At 40.1% G+C, this 24,968-nt stretch overlaps 1 protein-coding gene across 1 annotated transcript in view; it reads right to left on the bottom strand.

Moving 5' to 3' along the window:
- slc22a13b (solute carrier family 22 member 13b) overlaps positions 1-24,968 on the bottom strand; it is a 56,633-nt gene that overhangs the window by 16,805 nt on the left and 14,860 nt on the right. Inside the window, exons 2-4 of the mRNA XM_039754184.1 lie at positions 19,728-19,831; positions 2,062-2,216; positions 1,792-1,960 (exon numbers count right to left, since the gene is read on the bottom strand). Coding sequence (XP_039610118.1) covers positions 1,792-1,960; positions 2,062-2,216; positions 19,728-19,831 — 428 coding nt within the window. The remainder of the gene's footprint in view (positions 1-1,791; positions 1,961-2,061; positions 2,217-19,727; positions 19,832-24,968) is intronic.

Genomic DNA, 24,968 nt, shown 5'->3' with positions numbered 1-24,968 from the left:
TGTAATATTGTTTTTTTTTTTTTTGTATTAGTATACTGCTGCTGGATTATGTGAATTTCCCCTTGGGATTAATAAAGTATCTATCTATCTATCGGACCAATTATTGGGAGATTAGACAGCCTATAGGATAGAGGTGGTAAGTCTGGTAACGTGGTACCAGGACAACAACCTTTTATTAAATACTAGCCATTCCCCACAGTGCTGCCCACATAGTAGTTAAACAGAACAAACTTTAAAAATTAATAAACAAAAAGGTTACGCTAGCTAAGCGGAGGCAAGGTACACTCCAAAATGCAGCGGTAGACCGACTCCCCACTCCTGACGTCACACTTCCCCCTCCCCTTTGCCTGCAGCCTGTCTCAGATTAGCGCGAATATATCACTCCTGCAAGTGAACTATGATTCTTAGCACGATGAAAGAAGTCACAAAATCAACCGGAATGTTCATGCAAATTCTAAAAAAAGACCTGATCTAAATCCGTCAAGTGGTTCTCTTGTTCACTAGCTACGTGGATGTAAGATATGCCCCAGCACTGGCATGTGAGTGAGGAAGACCCCGTCCCCTCCCCTCCCCTCGGCATCTCTCTTGGATTTGGACAAATAAATCAGTACCGCAAACGAAATATGATGCTTAGCGTGATAAGAGAAGACGCAAATGTGAAAGCAAATTATAGAAAAAAACCCAATCTAAATCTGTTAAGTAGTTCTCCTGTGAAAAGTGGACAGACATACAGACAGACAGACGTTGATTGTACATATACAGAGATCATTAAAACAAAGTAGATGATTTTTGGATCCACGGAAAAAAGAGGGAGCAACACACTGTACATCGGTGAGGCAAAGATGGAGAGAGTGAAAACCTTTAAATTTTATTATTATATTAGTTAGTATTGTATTTTACTATTCAATCGGTAACGAAATCTCAACAGCATTTGAACTTCCTGAAAAGTAATGGCAGGAATCCTTGGTAGCTTTTATAGGGGTGTTATTGAGGGCATTCCTACCATAGCTATCACAATCCGGTCTGGTAGTCGCTCTGCACAGGACCATAAAACCCTACATTGGATGGACGAAACTGTCCAAACTATTCCAGAAACAGCTTTTCCCATCTATGATGGAGATTTACCATGTCCAAGTTAACAAAAGGGCTCACAGCATTATAAAGGACAGCCATCAACAGCTATTTCACCATAGGTGAAGGACTACAAAACTACAGAACAATTTAGACTTGTGAATGATTGCTGTCTATTACCCTTTCCCCTCATAATATCTGAATTTGTTGGTGCATGGGTCCAGATAGTAATTTATTTGCTCTAATCACCTTTTGAATAATGATACAGTATCTGTATTACTTTTTTAGTTATGTATTTCAATCTCACTCTCTGATTTATATGTTTATGTAATACTCATAGTATTTTCACAATAATATATATGCTTACATTGTATTGCTGCATTTATTACAGAAATCTGATTTTCTTATCTATTGCCTGTTAACTATTTGCATATCAATTGTATTATCTTGTGATTAATTTCTATAGATTGGTGGCCAGAAGAGCATAAACAGTAGAATTCATTGTATGGTGTAACTGACCATTTATTGTGCAAATGACAATAAACTCTCAACTGAAGTCAACTCATGTAAGATTTGATCTAAGGATGTGAGCTACACAAGCAGCAGTGCTAATAATATTGCTATTAATGTTTTATAAAAACAAATTTTCATAGTTCACTCTTAATTTGAAGCAAAAGGACATAATCACATCCATCAGCAGTGGTTTTTGAGTAATCTTACCAGTAATAAACTACAAGAACAGCAGCAGGAAGAGACAGCACAAGCTGCAGTATTCTCCAGTCACGAACACCATAAGCAATGCCGGCCAATGTCATCAAGCCAACACCAGAAAAGCAGTGTGTAATTATAGTTGCTAATGAGCGTTTACTCACTCCGGACCATTCAGTGCCTGAAACAAAAAAGCATTTTAGATAGCAAACAGTTCATGGATGGACACATACAGTTTGACTGACAGGAAACTATAACCCAAGACAAAGAGAGAACACTTACCTAAAGTAAGTGAGTTTATCATTACTCCTGATATAGAAGACCCAATTATAAAACGAAAGGCCATATAGACATAGAAATTTGGTGAAAATGCTGCTGCCGTTCCAAAAACAACTTGCAAGAAAACTGAGATCATGATAATTGGACGGCGACCAAACCTGTGTAAAATAAAGAGAAGTTTAAACCAGGCAGACAACACTCAGCACATGGTTAGCAGACATTATTGAATTTCGTAAATGACAAAAATTTCACCCTGTCTGTAAATCTTTTAAAATAATTTTAATCCAGTATTTGCAAGATGTTGTCAACACACTGAGGAGATTAATTTTATGTGAAGATTTGCAGAGAAAATCTGTTGTTTTGTAGAATCATCAACCGTTAATTTATTTTCATAAGAAAATCAAGTCTCCAGGTGAAGTCAGGTCAGGTTGGGGAGCATGCACTGGTACACAACATTGCCGCATTCACCAAAACATGATGAAACAGCCCCAGATCCTGGTTGGCAACTCCCAAGGCAGATACGCAGTCCAGTCCTACACTCCAGAAATGACCATCTATCTGCTGCAGCCAGATGTTACATGGTCACCCCCTTCACATGGAAATTCACAAATTGGACTGGACTGCCAATACTGATGCTCTATGTAAGAAAGCTCAGAGCAGAATATACTTTCTGAGAAGGTTGGCATCCTTCAACATCTGCAGTAAGATGCTGCAGATGTTCTACCAGACGGTTGTGGCGAGTGCCCTCTTCTACGCGGTGGTGTGCTGGGGTGGCAGCATAAAGATGAAAGACGCCTCACGCCTGGACAAACTTGTTAAGAAGGCAGGCTCCATTGTAGGATTAAAGTTGGACAGTTTAACATCTGTGGCAGAGCGATGGGCACTAAGCAAACTCCTGTCAATCATGAAGAATCCACTGCATCCACTTAACAGGATCATCTCCAGGCAGAGGAGTAGCTTCAGTGACAGACTTTTGTCACTGTCCTGTTCCACTGACAGACTAAAGAGATCGTTCCTCCCCCACACTATGCGACTCTTCAATTCCACCCGGGGGAGTAAATGCGAACATTAATTTTATTTTAATTCTTTTCATTTTTATTACTATTTAATTTAATATTGTTTCTTTGTATCAGTATACTGCTGCTGGATTATGTGAATTTCCCCTTGGGATTAATAAAGTATCTATCTATCTATCTATCTATCTATCTATCTTCACTTGGTCCAGCCACTCAGGCCCTTAATAATGAGGATCCTGCAAGCTGGATTACCCTCTGGGAATCGTGCCACATGTCCAAAGTGTCGTAACTGATGCTCCTTCGCAATGCAGATAATGTGCCTCATTCAGGACTCCATGAGTAACTGCTCATTCAACATAAAGTCAAACCAGCAGTACCCAAGAATTCTCTAAAGAGATACAGTACCAAAGGAGTCCGGTATCCCTAAACCAATTATTATAAACAGGGCAGAAATACAATGCCTTCACGTGAGTGTGGTATTGCGGGTCCATAGCTCATGTCAAAGGCCATTTTTTTTTTTTAAATAATCATTGCACTAGCAGCTTAGAGACGGAGACGTGGTAGTTGTGGTCAGAAGTGGTTTCCAGGTGAATTTGTCATGCGGTCAAACCTCACTTAAGTGCACAGGTGAGGAGTCGTCTGCATCCGTAATTGTTCCCGGGAGCTGCTAATTGTCACATCTGATCCACGTCCTCGTAATATAGGGCTAGGGGGAGGAAAACAAAGAAAAGAGAGATGGAGGTTGCAAGAGAAGAGGGTGGCAGGAAGCAGGAGGAGAAAGTTGGTGCAGGAAAGCGAGCGAGTGAAGGCTCGCTGGCAGCTGGACTGTGAGCCCTAGTGGGGTGCTTGGCCAACACCTAGGGCAGTGGGTAGTGGTCGCTCCTGCTGAGCATTTTTGGAGGAGCAGGAGTGACTGGAAGAAGGATGGTTGACCGCATAAGGCAAAGAAGGCAACGGGAGTCAGGAGGCTTGGAAGGTGGATTCACCAGCGTGAGTGTCCTGGCCATTGGGGAAAAACCAAGTCTTGGTCTGGAGAGTGCTGAACCGAAGCCAGGGATCGGGAAGTCTCCAGACCAGAAAGCAGAAGGAAGGTCAGCTGCTGGTAGGGTGGCTACCCTGGTGCATAGCCTGGATAGGGAGAAGCAGGGGAGTCACCAGTTAAAGAATGCACCAGGCTTGTTTTTTAAACAGACTACTTCATGCCATTGTTTTAACCTCTTTGTTTTAAAGGATTGTTTTTTTTTCTATTGTGTTTTTTTACCTCCATCTTTCACCCATTTTATTGGATTATTTATTTAAGGATTTTTAAATCACTGCAGTATTTATTTGAACACTGTTTTGTTGTTTTTTAATAAAAGCACTTGGCACTTTTGCACCATCCCCTTGCAATGTTGTGCCTCACTGCCTAGCTCATCGGTGACATTACCGATGGTGTCAGATTCGAGGGCTCCCAGAAACAAGATGGGAGCATGGAGCGAACCCACATCGTTACAGTGAGAAACATTTAATTTACAGGCAATGAGGAAACAGACATGCAGACACTTACAGCTTCAATGCCCCTCTTAGACCTATTTAGTTAGATGCTGGAGTGTCCCAATTGATGACCATTAGTGTTATTCGATGAAAATCAGCAAACATATTTCGAGACGAAATTGCTGGGTTCACTGAATGCCTTGTTTGCTGATTACTTTCCTGATAATTCGCTGTGGGGCCAGCTTAGACAAACTTGTTTTTCCTAGTGCCTCATGATGTTTTTGCAAGGCCAGTGTGACGTCACATAGTTGTAGATGCCATGCAGAGAACTTTCACACATGCCTACTGCAAGATTGTTGCCGATGTGGCCGTAGCTGGGTACCAAGCGCAAGAGAAAAAAAGATGACATTTCGGCTACTGAGATTTTTGATTTGATATACTTTGTTAAACCCCAGGGGACAACTGTCCCTTTTGCATGACTTTTGGAAGGTCAAAACACAGGGTCAGCCATTGTACACTACCCCTGGAGCAATTCTCAGATTAAGTAAATTGCTTAAGGGTCCAATGGAATAGGATCCCAGTTGGCAGTAATGAGATTGGAACCAGCATCCTTCCAGATACAAGCACAGATCCTTAGCCACACCACTCCGCCTAAACCCTCCACTAATTTCCATGGGGTTTGCGCATCATTAGTGTCGATTAAGCCTCCATTTCTCCAGGCTTTGTTCCCAAACACTGGTCCTCAAAATAATAACACATTTACTATACAAAATTATTCACTACCCTAGTAATCCAAAGAGTACTAACATATCACAGTATACTGGCACTCAACAAATATGTAAGTAACACCTCAGAGCTGTTTTACATATTTTACAAAAGTAATATGGAAATTTTTCATTAACAGGTTGCAGATTTGCTATCTACAGAGCTGGTGAGCCAAGACCCCTTCATAAGGGGAGGTTGTGTGGTAAATTGACTGTCAGTTTTAACTTTTCTCGTACACATGTTGGGTATGAGACATTGTGTGATATATCCAATGGCAATCGAGGGTCCATTAAAGTTTTACTCTGGTATTATGGAATATACAATACACTAGCAAAATACCCGTGCTTCGCAGTGGCGAAGTACTGCCTTCAAATTTTTATTAAGAAGAAAATTAAACCTTTTTAAACTGAGGGAAAATATAGCAATAATTATTTGTTAAGGATCTCTTTGTACACCACATTGTGAGTTCGGCCCTCCGGTTGTAATATGACCAAGCTGCGCACTGAGCTTACTCTTGAGCATGCAACGTACAGTTGGCCATGTGAACAGTAATCATGTTTCAAATCTCACAGCTTGGATTGCTGCTGTCATAATCGGTTTCAGTTTCATGGTTTGTTTCAATTACGACAGTATTTGTAGGACTTGTGTTGAAGAGACTTTCGGCATCTGTCAAGCGTTGTAAGTATACAACCGGTTTCATCGATAACTTCACATCCAGCTTTTGAGAGTTTAAACATTCATAAACATCAAAGTGTCCACTACTGAAATCGTCACCTGTCAATCTAAGATGTTTAAGAGGCATTGGCGGTTGTCGAAAGGTGTAAAATATTTGGCCATTTCGGTACACTTGAAAGCGACAACCGAACAATTCAGCGGCAGCCATCAACTCACATGCAGATGCATAGGTGAAGGGCTTAAGCATTTCACTCTTCTAGTGCTCCTGTGTAGAATAATTATCTCCTGTACCATCAGTCCACACCTTGAACCTGTCCCAGTCATTCAATACATAAGACACAATGTTCCTCCAGATATCAAGAGTGAGCCTAAAATGGCCGTGCAATATGTAACAAAGAGAATGGAAAAGGCAGGTGCCATCTCCGGGCATGGAAACCACTTGGTAAATGACAGTTCTTTGATCGATGGTGATCACCTCGATAGACATGTTAATGATGGTACGGTTGAAATGATAAAGGAAATGGGTACCTGAACAATGTAAAGTAAGTCTAAAATACCTACACAATAACTATAATCGTAATAAATGAACAATAAAACAGCGGAGAAGCCGTGGATTAAATAAAAAGGCTGTAGTTATCAGCAGGGAGACGTGAATCCTGTGGCGAAGCAAGGAAGGGAATGTAGAGACTGGAGCGAAGGATGGCCTTATATAGGCAGGCAGCCAACAACGTGGGAGGCATTGGGATAGGGGACCCAACGTCGCCTCACACGGTGACCGAGCTGCAGGCTATTGACGTGTATATGTACGTAAGTAGAATTCAGTTAGCGTTAGGAACCCCCGTACCAAATTTCTTGAAGATGGGCCCATAAGTAACAAAGACCGTTGAAAAGTTCAATTTGGCGGCCGACAGTGGCATCATACCACCGAAATAAGTACCAAATTTCAGCCTTCTACCTACGGGAAGTTGGAGAATTAGTGGCGTTGGAAAGTTCAATATGGCGGCTGACAGTGGCGTCATACCACCGAAATAAGTACGTACATTGGTTTCGGTTAGCACAGAGAAGCCACCTACCAAATTTCGTGAAGATAGGGCCATGAATAAGAAAGTTCAACATGGTGGACGTTGTTGACCGTTATGACCGTTACGCGTAGAATTTCGAAATGAAACCTGCTCAACTTTTGTAAGTAAGCTGTAAGAAATGAGCCTGCCAAATTTCAGCCTTCTACCTACACCGGAAGTTGAAGAATTAGTGACGTTGGAAAGTTCAATATGGTGGCCAACAGTGGCGTCATACCACCGAAATGAGTACGTACATCGGTTTTGGTTAGCGCAGGGAAGCCACCTACCAAATTTCGTGAAGATGGGGTCAGCCTTCTACCTACACGAGAAGTTGGAAAATTAGTGACGTTGGAAAATTCAATATGGCAGCCGACAGTGGTGTCATACCATCGAAATAAGTACGTACATCGGTTTCGGTTAGGGCAGGGAAGCCGCCTACCAAATTTTGTGAAGATGGGGCCATAAATAAGAAAGTTCAACATGGAGGACTTTGGCGACCGTTATCAACTGTTATGACCGTTACGTGTAGAATTTTGAAATGAAATCTGCTTAACTTTTGTAAGTAAGCTGTAAGGAATACGCCTGCCAAATTTCAACCTTCTACTTACACGGGAAGTTGGAGAATTAGTGGTGAGTGAGTGAGTCAGTGAGTCAGTGAGGGCTTTGCCTTTTATTAGTATAGATTAATATAAGGAGAATACTATCAGTTAAGATCTGCATATCTTTGTTAGATGAATCGTATTATATAGTATATGGATTCTTTGGTTAAGTAAAAGTGACATGGCCTTCTACATCTAACTGACTTATATATAGATATGTCTGTGTAACACAAAAGTGCCTGTTTTGCGCTGTATAAGTGTCCAGGAAAGGCACTTTCATCTCTAAGGTTCTTTCTATACTGGTGAACAAATTAACATAGGAAATGCCTAAACTGGTATCCTTAATTCATGCATACATTCTACAAATGTTACCTATTCAACATTCACTCAGCACAGATAAGCACAAATACAAAGCAAGAACATCTCAACATTGGCCGAGGCCAGCTACCTCAATGTCCATACTCAGTGGCGTAGCTAGGGTTGGGCAGAGGGGGGTGGTCCGCAACAGGCGGCACATTTTGGGGGCGCCATTATTGGCCAAAAGGCTCAGTACAATTCATGTGTAAGCAACAGGGTTCGGAAAAATATCAATCATGAATGAAAAAACTAAAATTCTCTGATTTTTACCCACAAATGCTTCAAAAATAATTTTCAGAGTGTCCTTCTGTGATGGCATCAGATACAGCAGTTGAAATTTATGAGACAATAACAAAAATAAACATAAACATTACACCGATAATAATTTCTAGGAAGATAAACAACTAATTTACAATTTATAATTTCATTTCTTTATCAATCCGAATGTGTTCCTGCTCTGCACAGAAAACATCCCCACCTATCACTTGTACACTACACTGGTTCTGGTTTTCGCCACGTAATTATATTAAACTAATAATTTGCACACGGCTTATTAGTGCGTCTATACTATATTCTTGTCTAGTTGATGCTTATAAATAATTATATGTGAAAAATTATTGCTGTTTCTCTATATGTCTAATCTAATCTATACAAAATGTATCTTCATTTTTCTCTATACGTCATTTTAATTTTCTAATTAAATAGGTTAACATATTTAAATATGTTGAAGGGCGGCAAATTGAAGCCCCGCCCCGAGCAACATGAACTCTAGCTACGCCACTGTCCATACTTTACCAGGGGCTAGAAGCCATTCCACTCATAAGTTATCCCTATCAGGATTTGCTTACGTGTTGATTGGTCTTCTGATTGCTTCCTTCCCCTGAAAGAGCTACACTTCACAATACACCAGCAAAAGCCAGGAACAGCTGCTCCTGTTGGGCTTTTGAATCACAATGGCTACCTCTGAAAGGGCTACACAATCTAAGTGAAGCCAAGGGCTAATCATTACCCCTGACAATCTTCATCTTTTTCGGCTGCTCCTGTTAGGGGTTGCCACACTGGATCATCTTCTTCCATATCTTTCTGTCCTCTGCATCTTGTTCTGTTACACCCATCACCTGCATGTCCTCTCTCACCACATCCATAAACCTTTGCTTAGGCCTTCCTTTTTTCCTCTACCCTGGCAGCTCTATCCTTAGCATCCTTCTCCCAATATACCCAGCATCTCTCCTCTGTACATGTCCATACCAATGCAATCTCGCCTCTCTGACTCCCAACCGTTCAACTTGAGCTGCTACAATACTTCCTCGTGATTTATAACACATCTCTCTATTATAAAAGAAAATCTTGAGACGAGACTATTGCCAAGAGATTTTTTCAAGCTGGTAGAGAGGGTCCCGCCCTCCTCTCAACAATTTCCGGTTAACGGCCCACAGCCACGGTCCTCTCATGTCTCATTTATGTGAATGTTTTTGTCAGACACAGTTCCTGTGCTCTCTTTGGCATTTCACCTGAAAGGCTGCCGGCATTCTCTTCTCTGACTTTTTGGAGACGAAGTTTGTGACTAATATGACTAAGTTGTACACCTGCATGAATGATCGTGTCTTATGTTGTTCTGTGGAGATGTGATTTTCCGGTTCAAATTTCCACATTGCCCCTTGACAAGCCCCTAGCAAGTACTGTTTAGATCAGAACAGCCCCCAGCACACCTTTACTTAGGTGTCCCTTTTTAAACATAAAAATATGGATTGTTATGGGGCAACATGTACTCTAAGTGTGACATCAACACTGGTGAGGCAGCTTTCTGTTCTTATTCACCAAAAAGTTGGAATCATTTACCAACAGAAATACGCCAGGCTAAATCTGTAGAACAGATTTCAAAAAACTTCTAAAAGCCCTTTTTTAAATCTGGCTTTCCAGTAATTATAATATAGTAGTCTAATTATAAGTTTAGCTCTTTGATGCATTAATAAATACCCAGCATTAATCCAATGCTTTTTTATCTTTTTTGTCTCCCCTCCAGTGTGGTGGCACAATGCATCCCCCACACCTGCTCATTGTACTCTATGGTACACCCACCAGGGATACTCGAGAAAATGAGGAGGACTTGGATACCTTTATTATCAACTGTGCCCGGTGGAGGGTGGACAACCAGCTGACCGAGGTCATTCTGACTTTCATGATGCAGACACTGATTACCTTCACACTTGACCATTTCATTTGTTCGTTTCTGTTTTGTGACCTTTGCCCTCCAGAGGTTTATTTATCTCCTACGGCCCTTCATAGGAGTTTTTTGTTTTCCTCTCCTTCATGTCAGCTGGTCAACTAATCACAGCCAGGAATCAAAAAAAAAATTTTATTAAAATTAAAATTAAAAATCCATCTACATTCTAAATTAACTGAAACTGCTACGGACTGTTATACAATATTTGCTGTTGTATTTTTTCATTAACTTTAATAACATCAAACTGTTTCTACTCAATGGGTTGCCATGCACATATGTCTAGGTAAAGGGTATAAGATATATACTGCATATATTTATTTTTATATCTATTAATTAGAGTGTTGGCTGGGATTGGCTCCAGCAGACCCCCGTGACCCTGTGTTAGGATATAGCAGGTTGGATAATGACTGACTGACTGACTGACTAATTAGAACTGGTTGTTCTTTTGTCAACCTTAATATATACCCTAAATATTGTAATTAGAAAAACTTTTTCTGACAGGAGTGAAGATTTGTTTTGCACTTTAGTGGTTACAATTTGCTTAACAATACCTGATTAATTTAGTACTTAGTATACTTTTATTAGAAACTAGCTGTTCCCCATGGCTCTGTCCGAGTAGTAGCGAAACAGGACAAACTTTAAAAATCAATAACATTTTTTGTTAAATGTAATAATTTGAGGGGCGGCACGGTGGCGCAGTGGTAGCGCTGCTGCCTCGCAGTTAGGAGACCCGGGTTCGCTTCCCAGGTCCTCCCTGCGTGGAGTTTGCATGTTCTCCCGTGTCTGCGTGGGTTTCCTCCGGGCGCTCCGGTTTCCTCCCACAATCCAAAGACATGCAGGATAGGTGGATTGGCGATTCTAAATTGGCCCGTGTGTGCGCTTGGTGTGTGGGTGTGTTTGTGTGTGTCCTGCGGTGGGTTGGCACCCTGCCCAGGATTGGTTCCTGCCTTGTGCCCTGTGTTGGCTGGGATTGGCTCCAGCAGACCCCCGTGACCCTGTATTTGGATTCAGCGGGTTAGACAATGGATGGATGGATGTAATAATTTGTATTGTGCGGTGGGCTGGTGCCATGCCCGGGGTTTGTTTCCTGCCTTGTGCCCTTTGTTGGCTGGGATTGGCTCCAGCAGACCCCCCGTGACCCTATAGTTAGGATATAGTGGGTTGGATAATGGATGGATGGATAATTTGTATTGAGAAGAACTTATATTGTTAACTTTCATTGGGCCTCGTGAAATACAGTATTTTTGGTTTTGCTGTCAGCGGCAAGAATGTAGCTGTGATCTCTTTGCCAAAAATGTAAAAAGCTGGCAAGGTATGTCTGGCCTAGGGTAAGGTTAGGTACACTCCAGCGTCAAATGCTGCCACTGTATCTGATCGTGCCCAGCTCTGATGGGAAAGAGCCCCCTGCATAGGAATAAGAGCACATGGCCGTGATATCTCTGCCAATGAGCAGGTACCATCTAAAAAACACGTAACTGTGATCTCTCTCTCAAAAACGTCAAACGTTACTCTTTAACAATCTCTAGATGCTAATGTCTGCTAAACAAACAGGTATCGCTAGCTAAGCGCAGGCAAGGTACACTCCAACATGTAGCGAAAGGTACAGCGACTTGAATGGAGGCTGGTGCGTGAGTGAGGAGGACCCCACCTGGCTCCCTACTCCTGAGGTCCTTCCTCCCCCTCCTCTTGGCTCGCAGCCTGTCTCTCAGGTTTTCGGTTCTGCAACAGAACTATGATACTTAGCGCGATGAGGGAACTCACAAAATAAACCGGAAAGTTCAAACAAATTATCAAAAAAAAAACGATCTACATCCGTTAAGTAGTTCCTTAGTAAAAAGCAGACAGATAAACAGACAGACGTTTGATTTTATATATAGAGAGATTATCATAGTATTAATTAATATTAATAATCCATTAAATGTGGTATATTTTGTTTTTGTTGATTAATGTGTGGAAAGTACCCTGAGTTTCATGTAAATGTATGATAAGGTGCTATATAAAGGTATTATTATTATTGACTCAAAACGTTATTAGTCATATAGACATATCAAAGAATATGTTTTTAAAGTAACAAACAGGGTGAGATGTATTCAAGGAGAAAACAAATTAGCAAAGGAACAACAAAGATAAAACTAATTCTGCAACCTTTTAAAATTCTAAGATGTCTGTCCTCCCTCTGCTATTTCATAAACCAGCGTTTCTCAACCTTTAAGTATTTGCGACCTGAGTTTTCATAACAGTTTTAATCGCCCCCACCTAACATTTTTTTGAAATGTAGATGCATATTTTATTATACCTACTTAACTTTTATTGACGTTAAATAACTCCATATTTATTGTTCTAGTATCAGAATGTAGTTTAAGTTAATTTGTTTCGGTTTCAACAGGTGTTTTTTTCATATTTTTGATTCTTGTTTTCTTTTTTTCACATCTTCGCGCGCCCCTAGGGGGGCCCTGCTCACAGGTTCAGAACCACTGCTATAAACCTATCACCTTTCTACTTCCATGCAGACAACTTTCATTCCAGATCCCTCTGTCAGATCATTGTTCACTTACTGGTAAAACCCCCAAATCATTTCTGAGGTCTGCAGTGCTGAGAAGCACCAGGCCGGAGTGCAGTCTAGTGGTCCTCAGCTTAATTGCAACATTGAGACCTGACCCGTTATTAAGGATCCAAGGACTCAGAGAAAGCTTCTCTGCTGATGTTTGAACTTTTAGGTCACCAGTGGAGAATTTCTGCTGCTGCCTACAAACCCAGAATTGTTGTGGTACTCTCCTTTTGGTGCCCTTAGTAGACTTATGGTCTGTGGTCTATGTATTTAATAAACTAATCTAGGTATGAAATTGTATTCTTTCAAATGTGATATATATACTCACTGAGCAAATTATTAGCAGCACCTGTACACCTGCTTATCCATGCATTTATCTAATCAGCCAATTATGTGTCAGCAGCACAATGCATAAACTCCTGCAGGCACAGGTCAGGAAATTTAGTTTATGCTCACATCAAACACCAGAACGTGATGCCATATCAGCCATAACAACTGCATTTGAATTCAAAACAGAAACAAAAATATCATCCCTGGCTAAAATTGGGCAGACTCAAAAATAAAGTGGTAGTTTAAGTACTTTAAGTTCATTTTCAGAATGGTATTGTCTTTAAATAATAACAAAAAATTCAACATAAAGTGCATTTTTTCTTCTTAAAAAAATAAGGCAGAAACATAAAAGGTAATTTGACCAGCTTCGCCTTTAAACTCTGAGTAACCTTAGCCAAAATTATTTTGTACATTAGGCTAAAACAGTGTGATCATTGAACATTTTGTAATTAGATGTAATTAGAATTACTAACGGTCATGGAAGTCCAATGATCCCCAGTAAGAGCCAGAAAGTACGCTTTCTGTAATGCATCTAATTTTGCTTGCTTTTCAATGTGCACAAAACCATGCTTTTATCAAGGCTTCCGTCGGGTAGTCTTTTGAAATGAAATTTTCCTCCGATCAGTCGTAGGAACGCGCTTTATTCCGACTCTTACATTTTTGTAGCTCTGATGTGTGCATCAATGTAATCGATATACCAGGAAATCATGAATTGACAAAAGTTCCCCTTTGCTTGGAATTGAAAGTGTGATTAAATGCTTATTTTTTAACGCGTTATGGAGTACATGCATCGAAGCTTCTCAGCTGTGTTTGTGCTAAGAAAAGGAAACATTTTAAAAATAACGTAACACGATTGTGAATGTAATAGTTTTGTGACCGTTATGAGTGTTGCTGTCATCAAGGATTTGATCATCATTATTTCTTTCAATCAGGTTCGTATTTGTAGGATGTGTTGTGTTCAAGTTACATTCCTGTTTGTCAATCGTTGTAAAGATAACAGGTTTCATTCATTGATTTGTTTCTTACTGCATCAATAAACAGCTCGTCTTCTTCTTTATCTGAGACGTGACACACTGCATGCACAGGTTTTTTTTACACTGTCTTCCTTTAGCGGAACATTGACTTTTTCCACCGTGTGCTTTGTTTCATATTCATAGCTGCACTTATGAATATGCTTGTATGCATCACACGCTTAATATTTTTTTGCTGCCTTCTCAATTGTGTAATTTGGTTTTTGTTCAGCACTCTTTGGAACTGTTGCTTTTTGTCTGTGCACTGCGTCATTTCACGTGAGCCGCTCGGTGTACATGCATCGAAGGTTCCCAGCTGTGCTGGTGCCATCTCGTGCAATGTCCACAGCTGTATTTAATGTTAGCTAAGACCCGGCACTTAAAAGTTTCTCTCGCAGTTTCGCTGAGTTTGTGCCAAACACCACCCTGACCATCTCATCTTCCTCTGCATAAGCACAGTCCTTCACCCGTGAAAATTTAGCGGCACTGTTTCTATTGGGTTGCCGCTGACGGACGGCCTTATATGGGCAGGCACTAAATTACGTGGGAGGCGTAACTCCGCCTCCCACAGGCAGCGAGCAGAAGTCTATTATAGTATATGGACGAAAAAATAGGTTCCAGTTATGACCATTACGCGTTGAATTTCGAAATGAAACCTGCCCAACTTTTGTAAGTAAGCTGTAAAGAATGAGCCTGCCAAATTTCAGTCTTCCACCCACACGGGAAGTTGGAGAATTAGTGATGAGTGAGTGATGAGTGAGTGATGAGTGAGTCAGTGAGTCAGTGAGTCAGTGAGGGCTTTGCCTTTTATTAGTATAGATTAGTGGGTCTGATGCTGAGGCAGTTGCAGCCTTTCATCATTTAATATTGTTTGCCTGGGTGTCTGCTTTGCTTGATAGCAATGAAGGGAGAAGACTACACAGAAAAATAATAGGAAAACAACAAAAAAGACTTAAACATTTAAAGCTATAGTAAAAAACAGAAATATTTCTAAATGTCTCATAATGCAAAAATCATACTTATGTGCTTTTCTGAATGCAGAATAAGAGAAGACAGCTAAACTAAATGAGATCAATTATTATCACTTATTGTGAGTCTGATGGGAACAAACGCCTGCAGCTACAGGGGGTCTCCAAGGCCGAGTTGGGGAACCACTTCAGTAAAAGATCTTTGAGATGTAGAAGACAAGGAGAGCTATGGCATCAGATCTGTAGAAATCACGTGATGCAATCATGTCAACACGGACCACAATCTCAGTGGAATGCTTCCATCACCTTGAGGAACCCATGCCATGGAGAACTGGGGCTGTTTTCAGAGCAAAAGGGGATCCTACCCAGTGGTAGTATTGTCTGCCTAACAATTTGCTCAGTGAGTGCATTGTGTTTCTACTTAATATTATGATTAGGTTGAATTGTTTGACGACCTTCTTATTATACAGTACATTCTTGGGTTTTATCTTTCTCATCCTTTAGAAATCTGTCAGCAAAGTACAGTATCTCTTTGCTGCTGCTATGGAATAAATGCTGAGAAAGCTCCTCATTTCCAGAGATCATAGCAAAAGGGAAGGGTGAATCTCATACTTAGATACAGAAAGGTTTTGTGTGCTAAAATAATATTGCCTTCATATTTTAAGAAAGTGTTACCCCACCCTGGCATTTGGGAACTGTGCAGCCGCTGAACCCTGGACACCCTGCAGCACCACAACCACTGACCTGCTCCACCTCAGGACTCTGTGACCTTCCAGCCTTCAAATTTCTTTTCTTGCTCAGACAGCACCTGGCGAAGATTACAGCCAGAGCACCGATTGCAGCTCAGCTAATAATGAGGTGGAGGAGAAACACGAAGAGAGCATCCTAACTGCTACAGCAACATTCACCTGGCTGATATTCATTTGAGTTGTCTTGGCACAGCCTTAGGTGGAATGTTATGAATGATTCTTAATACGAGCAAAGTATAAACGTTTTATAATTTGTGTTGTGATCATTTTTGGTTTGTTGTAGTTATGGTTAATATGCCACTGTTGTGGCTTTGAGGTAGCACTGTAAGCAGAACAAGATGAGAAAGGAGATTAACAGATGACAGGACTGAAGTGTTTAAAATTGCGAAGGGAATCAGTACAGTGGATCGAGACTGTTATTTTAAAATGAGTTCAGCAAGAACATGGGGACACAGTTGGAAACTTGTTGAGGGTAAATTTCTTTACACAAAGAACCTTAGGCACAAGGAATAAGCTGCCAAGTAGTATGGTGTACAGTAAGACTTTAGTGACTTTCAAAACTGGACTTAATGTTATTTTGGAAGATTTAAGTAAAAGGGACTGGCGAGCTTTGTGGGACTGAATGGCCTGTTCTCTTCCAAATTGTTCTAATGTTTGTCCCATTATTGAGCCTGTCCATTTGTGGATTTAGCGCTCCGCCCCCTAATGGACACATCAGACAAAACCTTAGCATGGCTCCACTGTACCGCCTCAGAATACATTTTTATTTTTCTTACGTAAACTCCTAAGATTGTCCAGGATATGTATGAAGGAGGGAGGACTCGAGATCCCAGTTAGAGGAGGTCTGCACCAGGAATCCTTACCTCTTTGATCTGGTTATGGATGTGTTGAGTCATGGAATAAAATACCAATCCCCCTGTTACATGCATTTTGCTGATGACAGCACCGCAAAAGAAGAAATGGAGAGCAAGTTGGGAGAACGGAGAAGGGTTTTGGAAAATAGAGTGTTGAAGATAAAGAGGAAGAAGACAGAATATCAGAGTTTCAATGACAATCAGAATTCAGAAGTTAGCCTGCAGGTGGAGCTACTGAAAAGAGTGGATACATTTAAATATGTAGGGCCAGAGGTAGAACAACATGTAAAATTGGATGCAGAGATAATCCATAGAGTGCAGTGCGAATGGAACAATTGGAAGGAGGTATCAGGAGTATTGTGTGATTAAAGAATTAAGGGGAAGGTTAAAGGTCAGCTTTTTAAGATAGTAGAAAGAAAAGCAATGATGTACAGAGCTGAGACATGGGCCGGAAAGGGATCACAGGAGATGAAGTTGGATGTGACAGAAATGAAAATGTGGAGTTACAAAAAAACAGAATAAGAAATAAGACAAGCAGAGGTACAACAAAAGTGGGAGATATATCTAAGAAAGTACAGGAAAGTAGGTAGAAGTGGTATGGACATGTGATGAGGAGGGATAATGAATATGTAGGCAAAAGAGTGATGGCAATGGACGTACAGGGGAAGACATAGCGAGACAATCCAAAGCAGAGGTGGATGAATGAAATAAAAAATGAAAACGGCTTGACAGGGAAGGAGTTGCAGGGCCGAGCTGTATGGAGAGGTTTGATCAAGCACATCAAACACACATAGAAGAAGAAGATGAAAAATGGAAACTCACAGCTGCCAATACTAACAGATAAATATGCCTCATGTAAAGCCAGGACATAATTAAATTCTGTTTGAATTTAAAAAATTAAGAAAACTTCTTTCTAAAAATTTCTAATAGTGTAACCCATGAAACAGAGGCTGAATTGAAGGTAATTACATTTTCTTATATATTCTGTTCATATTTGTGTTTTTGTAGGACTATTAGATCTGTTACCACCCACATATTACAATTTGAATAAAGACATTAAAAACTTTAGCCAATTAATCCATTGAGCTTCTTAACATAATTATTTTTCTTTCAACTTCAAAATGGAAAAGTCTCTGGAAGAGGGGAGATTTTGGCCATACTAATTGTGGTGGAGGCCATACCAGAATTTTCAGACGTGTGTGCCAACGTCTCTAACCTAATTAACTAATCCAACTAATAATATTGGTCTCTCGTTTACAAATGAGTCATGGGATCTGCAGTTTCACACATCTTTCACATCACAGCAAAGCCAAACAAACAATGCCATGCTAGTGTCTGGTCTGTCATGTTCAGCTCAGATCTTTGTGATACCCTCGGACATTGTTATCATCTGACAAAATCCAGCCGTGCACATTTAACGGATGACTAGAGTGAGAGCTACTACAACTGGTGCTATGCAAAATCATCTGGCTATGAACTGCCTAAAACTGCAATGGCAAGCCTCAAGTTTAGAACTGAACAGCTTTAAAGTGAAAAAGGACAAGCTACAGTAACCAGGAAAGAGCAAGCAGACTACACATTCTGTATGACTTGAACCACACACTGTGGTCAGAAAACTTCAGAAGCCATTAAGTAGGCAAACAGAATGTTATTATACTGTATATAGCACGATGTGTGGCGTACAAGTCCAAGGAGGTTATGCTCAACCTTTATAACACTCTGGTGAGGCCTCATCTGGAGTACTGTGAGTAGTTTTGGTCTCCAGGCTAGAAAAAGGACACAGCAGCGCTAGAAAAGGTCCAGAGAAGAGCGACTAGGCTGATTCCAGGGCTACGGGGGTTGAATTATGAGGAAAGATTAAAAGAGCTGAGCCTTTACAGTTTAAGCAAAAGAAGATTAATAGGTGACATGATTGAAGTGTTTAAAATTATAAAGGGAATTAGTACAGTGGATCGAGACTTGTATTTTAAAATGAGTTCATTAAGAACACGAGGACACAGTTGGAAACGTCTTAAGGGTAAATTTCATACAAACATTAGAAGGTTTTTCTTTACACAAAGAACAATAGAATAAGCTACCAAGTAATGTTGTAGACAGTAAGACTTTAGTGATTTTCAAAACTCGACTTGATGTTTTTTTGGAAGAAATAAGTGGATAGGACTGGCGAGCTTTGTTGGGCTGAATGGCCTGTTCTCGTCTAGAGTGTTCTGTTTTGCACATTCTTTTTGCACATTTTTTAGTCAGGAGCATCAGCAGCATCATTCCTCCAGCTTCTTATCCAAAAACTGTGAGAAGCATATGTGGGCTTCCTTGGTAGCTTTTTCAATTTTAGAAAGGCCACCCTCAGTAGTGGGTGAAAATCAAAATCAGCAGCATAATATCTTGTCAATCATACATTTCTAAAATTAAGCATCTTTCCTTTTTTAATTACTGTGGGTAGCATTAATAGAGCAAAAGGTGCTGAAATTGCTGGTGTGTACTGCTAGGCCACGAGTAGGAAAAGATTGAACTGAAAGTGCAAACACAGGATGGAAGAAAAGAAAGAACAAAAGCTGCAGGTGGTCCAGATTTTATTAACCTTCATGTCCCGTTACTAAACTGGAAAGTTCAGGTTGGATATGTGCACACACGATCAAGAGTATCAAGGACACTGCAGGGCCAAGTGGTCCTACCTCTCAGCCATCAACAGGCTTGCCATACCTGGCACAAAGACAACTCCACCTACTCAAGAAGCAATATCTTCCTGTATAAGTCATTACATTGAGTACATGATAGAAAACTGAAGACAAATTGCTTAAGCAGACAAAGCTCAGGGTTGTCATAAACATTTTAATAGTAAGTTAAATTACTGAGGGAAGTTTACCACTTATTTTGCATAAGATCTGGTGGGGTTGTGCCCACCTGGCCCTTAATGCAGAAAAGTCATAACTCTGTATTAGGATAATGTTTAATTTTTAAGGATGTAATGAAGTTACAATATTAAAAAATACCAAAACAGCGACGGAAATGTCCTTTTTGAAGGTTTTAATTCAAAACTTACCTGTCAGCTAGAGGACCGAAGGTCAGGGCCCCCACAAGGAGACCAGCCATGTATAGTGACTGTGAGATCTCGTTCAGCTGACTGCTGTCACAAACCAGATCAAACTGAAAAGATACAAGACAACAAAATAAAACATTGCTGGCTTTCAGAACGCACTGGTGTACAGTGAAGCAATAAGTGGGTGTGCTGTCCAATAATCACTACAGAGGTACACATGAGAGCACAACACAGTTGGTAGAAAACTAAAAGAAGCTTGTGCTAAGGAACTTAAAGGAATATTCCTCCCAAAAATTATATATTTTTATATGTTACTCATCCCATGTTGTTTGTAGTGATGGCCACGTAAAATGTCTAATTTCATGTTTTTGTCAAGATCAGACATAACAGTATTTTTCATAGAAGAGAACTCAATGGTGACCAACGTAAACCAACAGTATAAAAAATGTCCATGAAAAAATCTCACCTAATCCGCATCTCAAGTCATCCAATCAAATGCTCGCAACATGAAAAATGCATATATTATTTGCTGAATAAATAACTGTGGAAAATGAAAGTAACAAACAGGAAACCCCTTCACATGGGATTGTGCTTTTGAATTGAAGACAGCACTCTTGACCAATGAATGAGGGGGAGAGACGGGTCTTCCGTTCAAAAGCATGACCATGTAGATGTTGATGCAAGCAGGTGTCACACTCACTGAGAAGCATGGTGAAGAGTATCTTGTAGAGTACAGTTTGCTTTAGCTTTGTACCTTTGATAGTTAACGCCATGCATTACAACCATCGATGCCTAACTCTGTCTTGAGGATGTGTTAAGCACTCAAAGCTTTACGGCAACCTTCTCTACATTTCTTTAATCTACTTTAGTGTCTCTTTCTTTATTTGTCCTCAGCTGTTTCTAGCTCTGCAATGTTTCCAGAAGTATAACCCTCTCTGGTCTCTGGCATGAATCCTGCAGTTGACTTAACTTCCTCCCTTCCCAAATGTCCAGTCTCATCTTTAATCACAAACAAATTAAATAATTAATATGACTTCTAATGTGTAGTGTGTACTACTCTGTACCATAGTTAATTATAACTTTGCAATATATAATTACAGTACATGATGCCGGCTTAGCTATATTATTATTATGCATTCATAATGACTTCATATCCTGCAGTCATAATAATATTTCACACTTGTCATATTATATGAAACAATACCTGCAAACCTTCATCCTTTCATCACGTCACAGCACCACAATGCTGTACATACTCTACCTGTTGCAGTCTTTTCTTTGCTACTTCCAGCCTCGCTTCATCCACATCACTGGACTGACTCCCAGTGGCTGCAAAATAACAGCTGGTTGGAGCAGAACCGTGAAACACAGGCAGTATTTTGTTCTTGTAAATAGCGTTCCAGTTACTTAATACTTGCATCACAAATTCACATGAACATTTCCCCTTTCTTAATACTGTAGGCTACACACAGCCTAAAGTTAGCTATAAGAGGTAGGTAGTGGCACTAAATTATAACTATACTAGCAAGCAAACGTAAACAGTGTTAATATGCGAAGCACCGCACATCGATGTCAGCTCGACACGGCGTGTTAATGACACTAGAAGCAGTTTCCTTTCAGGCAGTATGACAGACTGTAGCGCCAATCGCATCTGGTACCTAGCTAGCTACTTTGCTGTCCCCTAAGTGCCACTGAACTCGTGAACAAATGCAATGTTAGAAAGTTACCAAGTGACAACCTCACCAGCTCTAAATAAAGTTGATATTTTCATACAATAACTGCATCCTCCTCCAACGCTATTCTTTCGCTTAATTCTTGTTTTATTAGTACCACCTTTCTTTTTTCTTTTACTTTTGGTGTCTATTGTAAAATGTTTAAATACAATGAGCAAGTTAATAAAACAGATGAATGGGAAGATAGTTTCTATTTCATGCAGTCAGGAAGGTACCATTTGTGGAGTGCTTGCCCACCTTTTTCCTAGAATGAGAGGGTCGTCTCTGCATTCCGTTGCCTCTACAATGGAGCTGCAGGTAGATGGAGTTGACTCATCCCACATTGGACTGCAGGTTTATGTTACTTGATTTACTTAACAGTCATTATTTGAGTCTGATAACCCTTTCAACACCTTAATCTTAACCATAATGTAACCGGGTGTAAAGCCACCAACTTGCAGCTCCAGTGTAGAAGCTCTGGGCTGCAGACATACATACTTGTCTAGAGTTGATACCTATTACACCACTTGGTGAGGGGCTAAGTTTTTATGATTTTACTGAGCGTGTATAGTTGGACGATTCAATTTGTAGCGTAATTGATTAAAAGATGCAAATTACATTATCAAAACTCTAGTGTTTTCCATGGGTTGAGTACTGCGTAGATTAGAGAAGGGTGAAAATTGTAATTATAGAATATAGGAGCGACACATACAAGCTTAGCTGCCTTGAAATGTGTCCTCCTACATCAGGTCTATATCTTTAGTAGGTGGAAGACAACTGGGTTGCTGGTAAATTGACGATAATTAGTGTTGAAGCACAGAGCATACAAAGAAGATTTAGGACAGGATTTCTTCTTCATTAAAAAAAATCAAGCTAGAATAGTTTTTTTGGATTTCTACAATTTTATTGTGTAAATGTTTGCAGCCTTCTAGTAGGATTGAAAGTTTGGTAGTTACTTTGTTAATGAGTTCCTGATAAATGATATTGCAACTGAGCCTAAGTTGTTAAACAAAGATTTCTTGATGCATATAGAGATACCCTGGAAAAGATATAGGAGCTTTGGGAGAATACTCATTTTAACATGATTAATTCTGTATATTGCCCGATCCTGAGCCATCCTCACCATTTCTTCCATATCTGAACCAATTGCTCCAGCCACTGTGTCAATCCATCTTGTGCAGGACCTTCTTCTCTTCCACTTTCCCTCTACTTTACTGAACATCATGTCCTATCCCAGAGATTGCTTCCTCCGGATAATGTGTTCAAAGAATGTGAGCCATATTTTCGCCATCCTCGCTTCTAACAAGCATTCTGGTTGAACTTCCTCCAGCACAGATTTGTTTGTTCTTTTGGCGGTCCATGGTATACACACACATATACAGATACTGTAATGCACATACTGTACACATATACACTACTGTACATTCTTTGTAGTTCACAAAACTATTCATCATAAACAATTATTTTATGTCTTCTGAAGAAGGGGTTAATAGAAAAGAGAATATGTTAGAGTTCCTTTTGCAAAACGTCAGGCAATACAATAAGATATTTAAATGCCCTTAAAGACCTAAAACGTGAGACTTTTGCAGGCAAATGGCCCAGTGCTTGATACAGCAAATATATCAAGCAGGCGCTAATAATCAATGACATGATGTGTAGTTTGAACCAACGTCATTAACTGAAACAGAAGGAATAAAACTGAGCAAAGGACAACCATATTAGAAGGGTGAGATTGCAGTAGATGTGTCAGTTTAACCAGCTATTTTTATGTCATGGCAAAAGGGAGCCTAATGACAAGATGCAAGGAGGTCATCCTGCATCATCAAAGTAGAAATTTCAGGTGCTGTTCAAGATCTTCTGCAGAAGTACAAACAATTCGGCAAGGCTAAGAACCATAAACACAAAAGTTGGCTATGATAATAAAGTGCATTAAATGAAAAAGACATAAAGCTTACTTTCCTTCAAAATCGAAAGATGGCAGAAACTACTTAGACTCTGGTACACCCCTCTACAGTCTGGAGAAGGCTTATCAGAAGTGGTCTTCATGAAATAGTTTTCATAAATAATCCAAACAGACATAAGGACTGGGGTGCATACAAATTACAGCAGATGCTCTGGATTGATGAGTCAAATGAAATTAAAAATTTTTAGTAGGCAGTTTGTCCGCCGAAGAGCTTAAGAACAATATATGGATGAATGTGTACGAATGGCTTTGAAGCCCTGTAGAGGTTCACTGCAGGTTTGAGACTGCATTTTCACAAGCAAAGTTACTTATTTCATCAGAACTATTTCTGTAGTGCTGAGAAGTACAGGCAAAAACTTATCCATAATGCTCAAGGAAGTGTCCCGACTTCATTCTGACAGTGACCCTAAAAAAATGACCAAAATCCTGAAACCTATCTGCAGCAAAAAGAGGCACAGAGAATCCTGCGGCAGGTGGTAAGGCAGCCCGGAGCCCCGATCTCAACCTCCCTGAGCCAGTCTAGGATTACTAACAGAGACAGAAGCAAGTAAGATCAACCTACTGTGACAGACAGGAAACTGCATGCAGGTGGACCCAAGAGAACTGCTGCTGTTCTTAAGGCAATAGTTAGCCCAACCAAATTGTGTTTTTTTTTATACACATTTTTCAGAAATTATGAAAGAAAGATGGTTTCATCAGGAGTTTTGTGTGCCTTTACATGCAAAGCACAATGTGAAAATGGATGTAAAACAAGCTTAAACCCAGAAAACAATGGCTTATAGTATGATGACCTGTTTTAGAATTAGTTGAGGTAAAAAATGAGTTAGGAGAAAATAGAACTAATAACCAGTTTCATTTTAAAGATGACCCTAGAACAGAAGAATTATTATTAAAGATGCCAGTCATCCCACACAGTTTTTCCTATTTGTCCCTTCTGGCACATGCAGCAGTAGATACGAACAGTTTCTGTCCAAATGTTCTTGTTTGTAAGATTACTTAATAGTCAGACATTCTTGTGCTTCTTCTTGTACATCTGTGTGTCTTTTTAGCATTATATTACTGTCACTAATCTTAGGATACATGCAAGTAAGAATTTCATTGTACCGTAAGATTGAAATTGCAAATTATGTTTTTCATAATTTAGACATTCTTTCTTCAGGTTTTCTATCTATTATGTTCTCAGTTGTGAGGAATTGCTCTGTTCTGTTTATTGGCTTCTAGTTTGGATTGATTCTTCATTCTGAAGATGGCGCCGACTGGTGTGGCTGGCTGTCTGCTCGTCTCTCTAGTCTATGTTTTAACTTTGTTTTTATGTTTTAGTTCATCCCAACGATCACTGTCCTATGATCGGGAGTCTTTACTAGACATATTTTCTGGCCTACTTTCCTCTCAATTTTCATCTTCTGATTGGATACTTTGTGAACCTCCACCTTTGTTTTATTCATCTCCTGACTTCTTCACCTGGACGCCGGTGTTCACCTGTATCAATGAGTTGAATGCCACTCGGAGACGCAAACGCAACCGCCACCGCCGTGGGAAAAGAGCCGGAATTGCTGTTAAACATAGCCG

This window comes from Polypterus senegalus, chromosome 5 (genome assembly GCF_016835505.1).
Source record: "Polypterus senegalus isolate Bchr_013 chromosome 5, ASM1683550v1, whole genome shotgun sequence".
Classification (NCBI taxonomy): domain Eukaryota; kingdom Metazoa; phylum Chordata; class Cladistia; order Polypteriformes; family Polypteridae; genus Polypterus; species Polypterus senegalus.
Note: the sequence above shows the minus strand (reverse complement) of the source record. Positions and strands in the feature narration are given on the sequence as shown.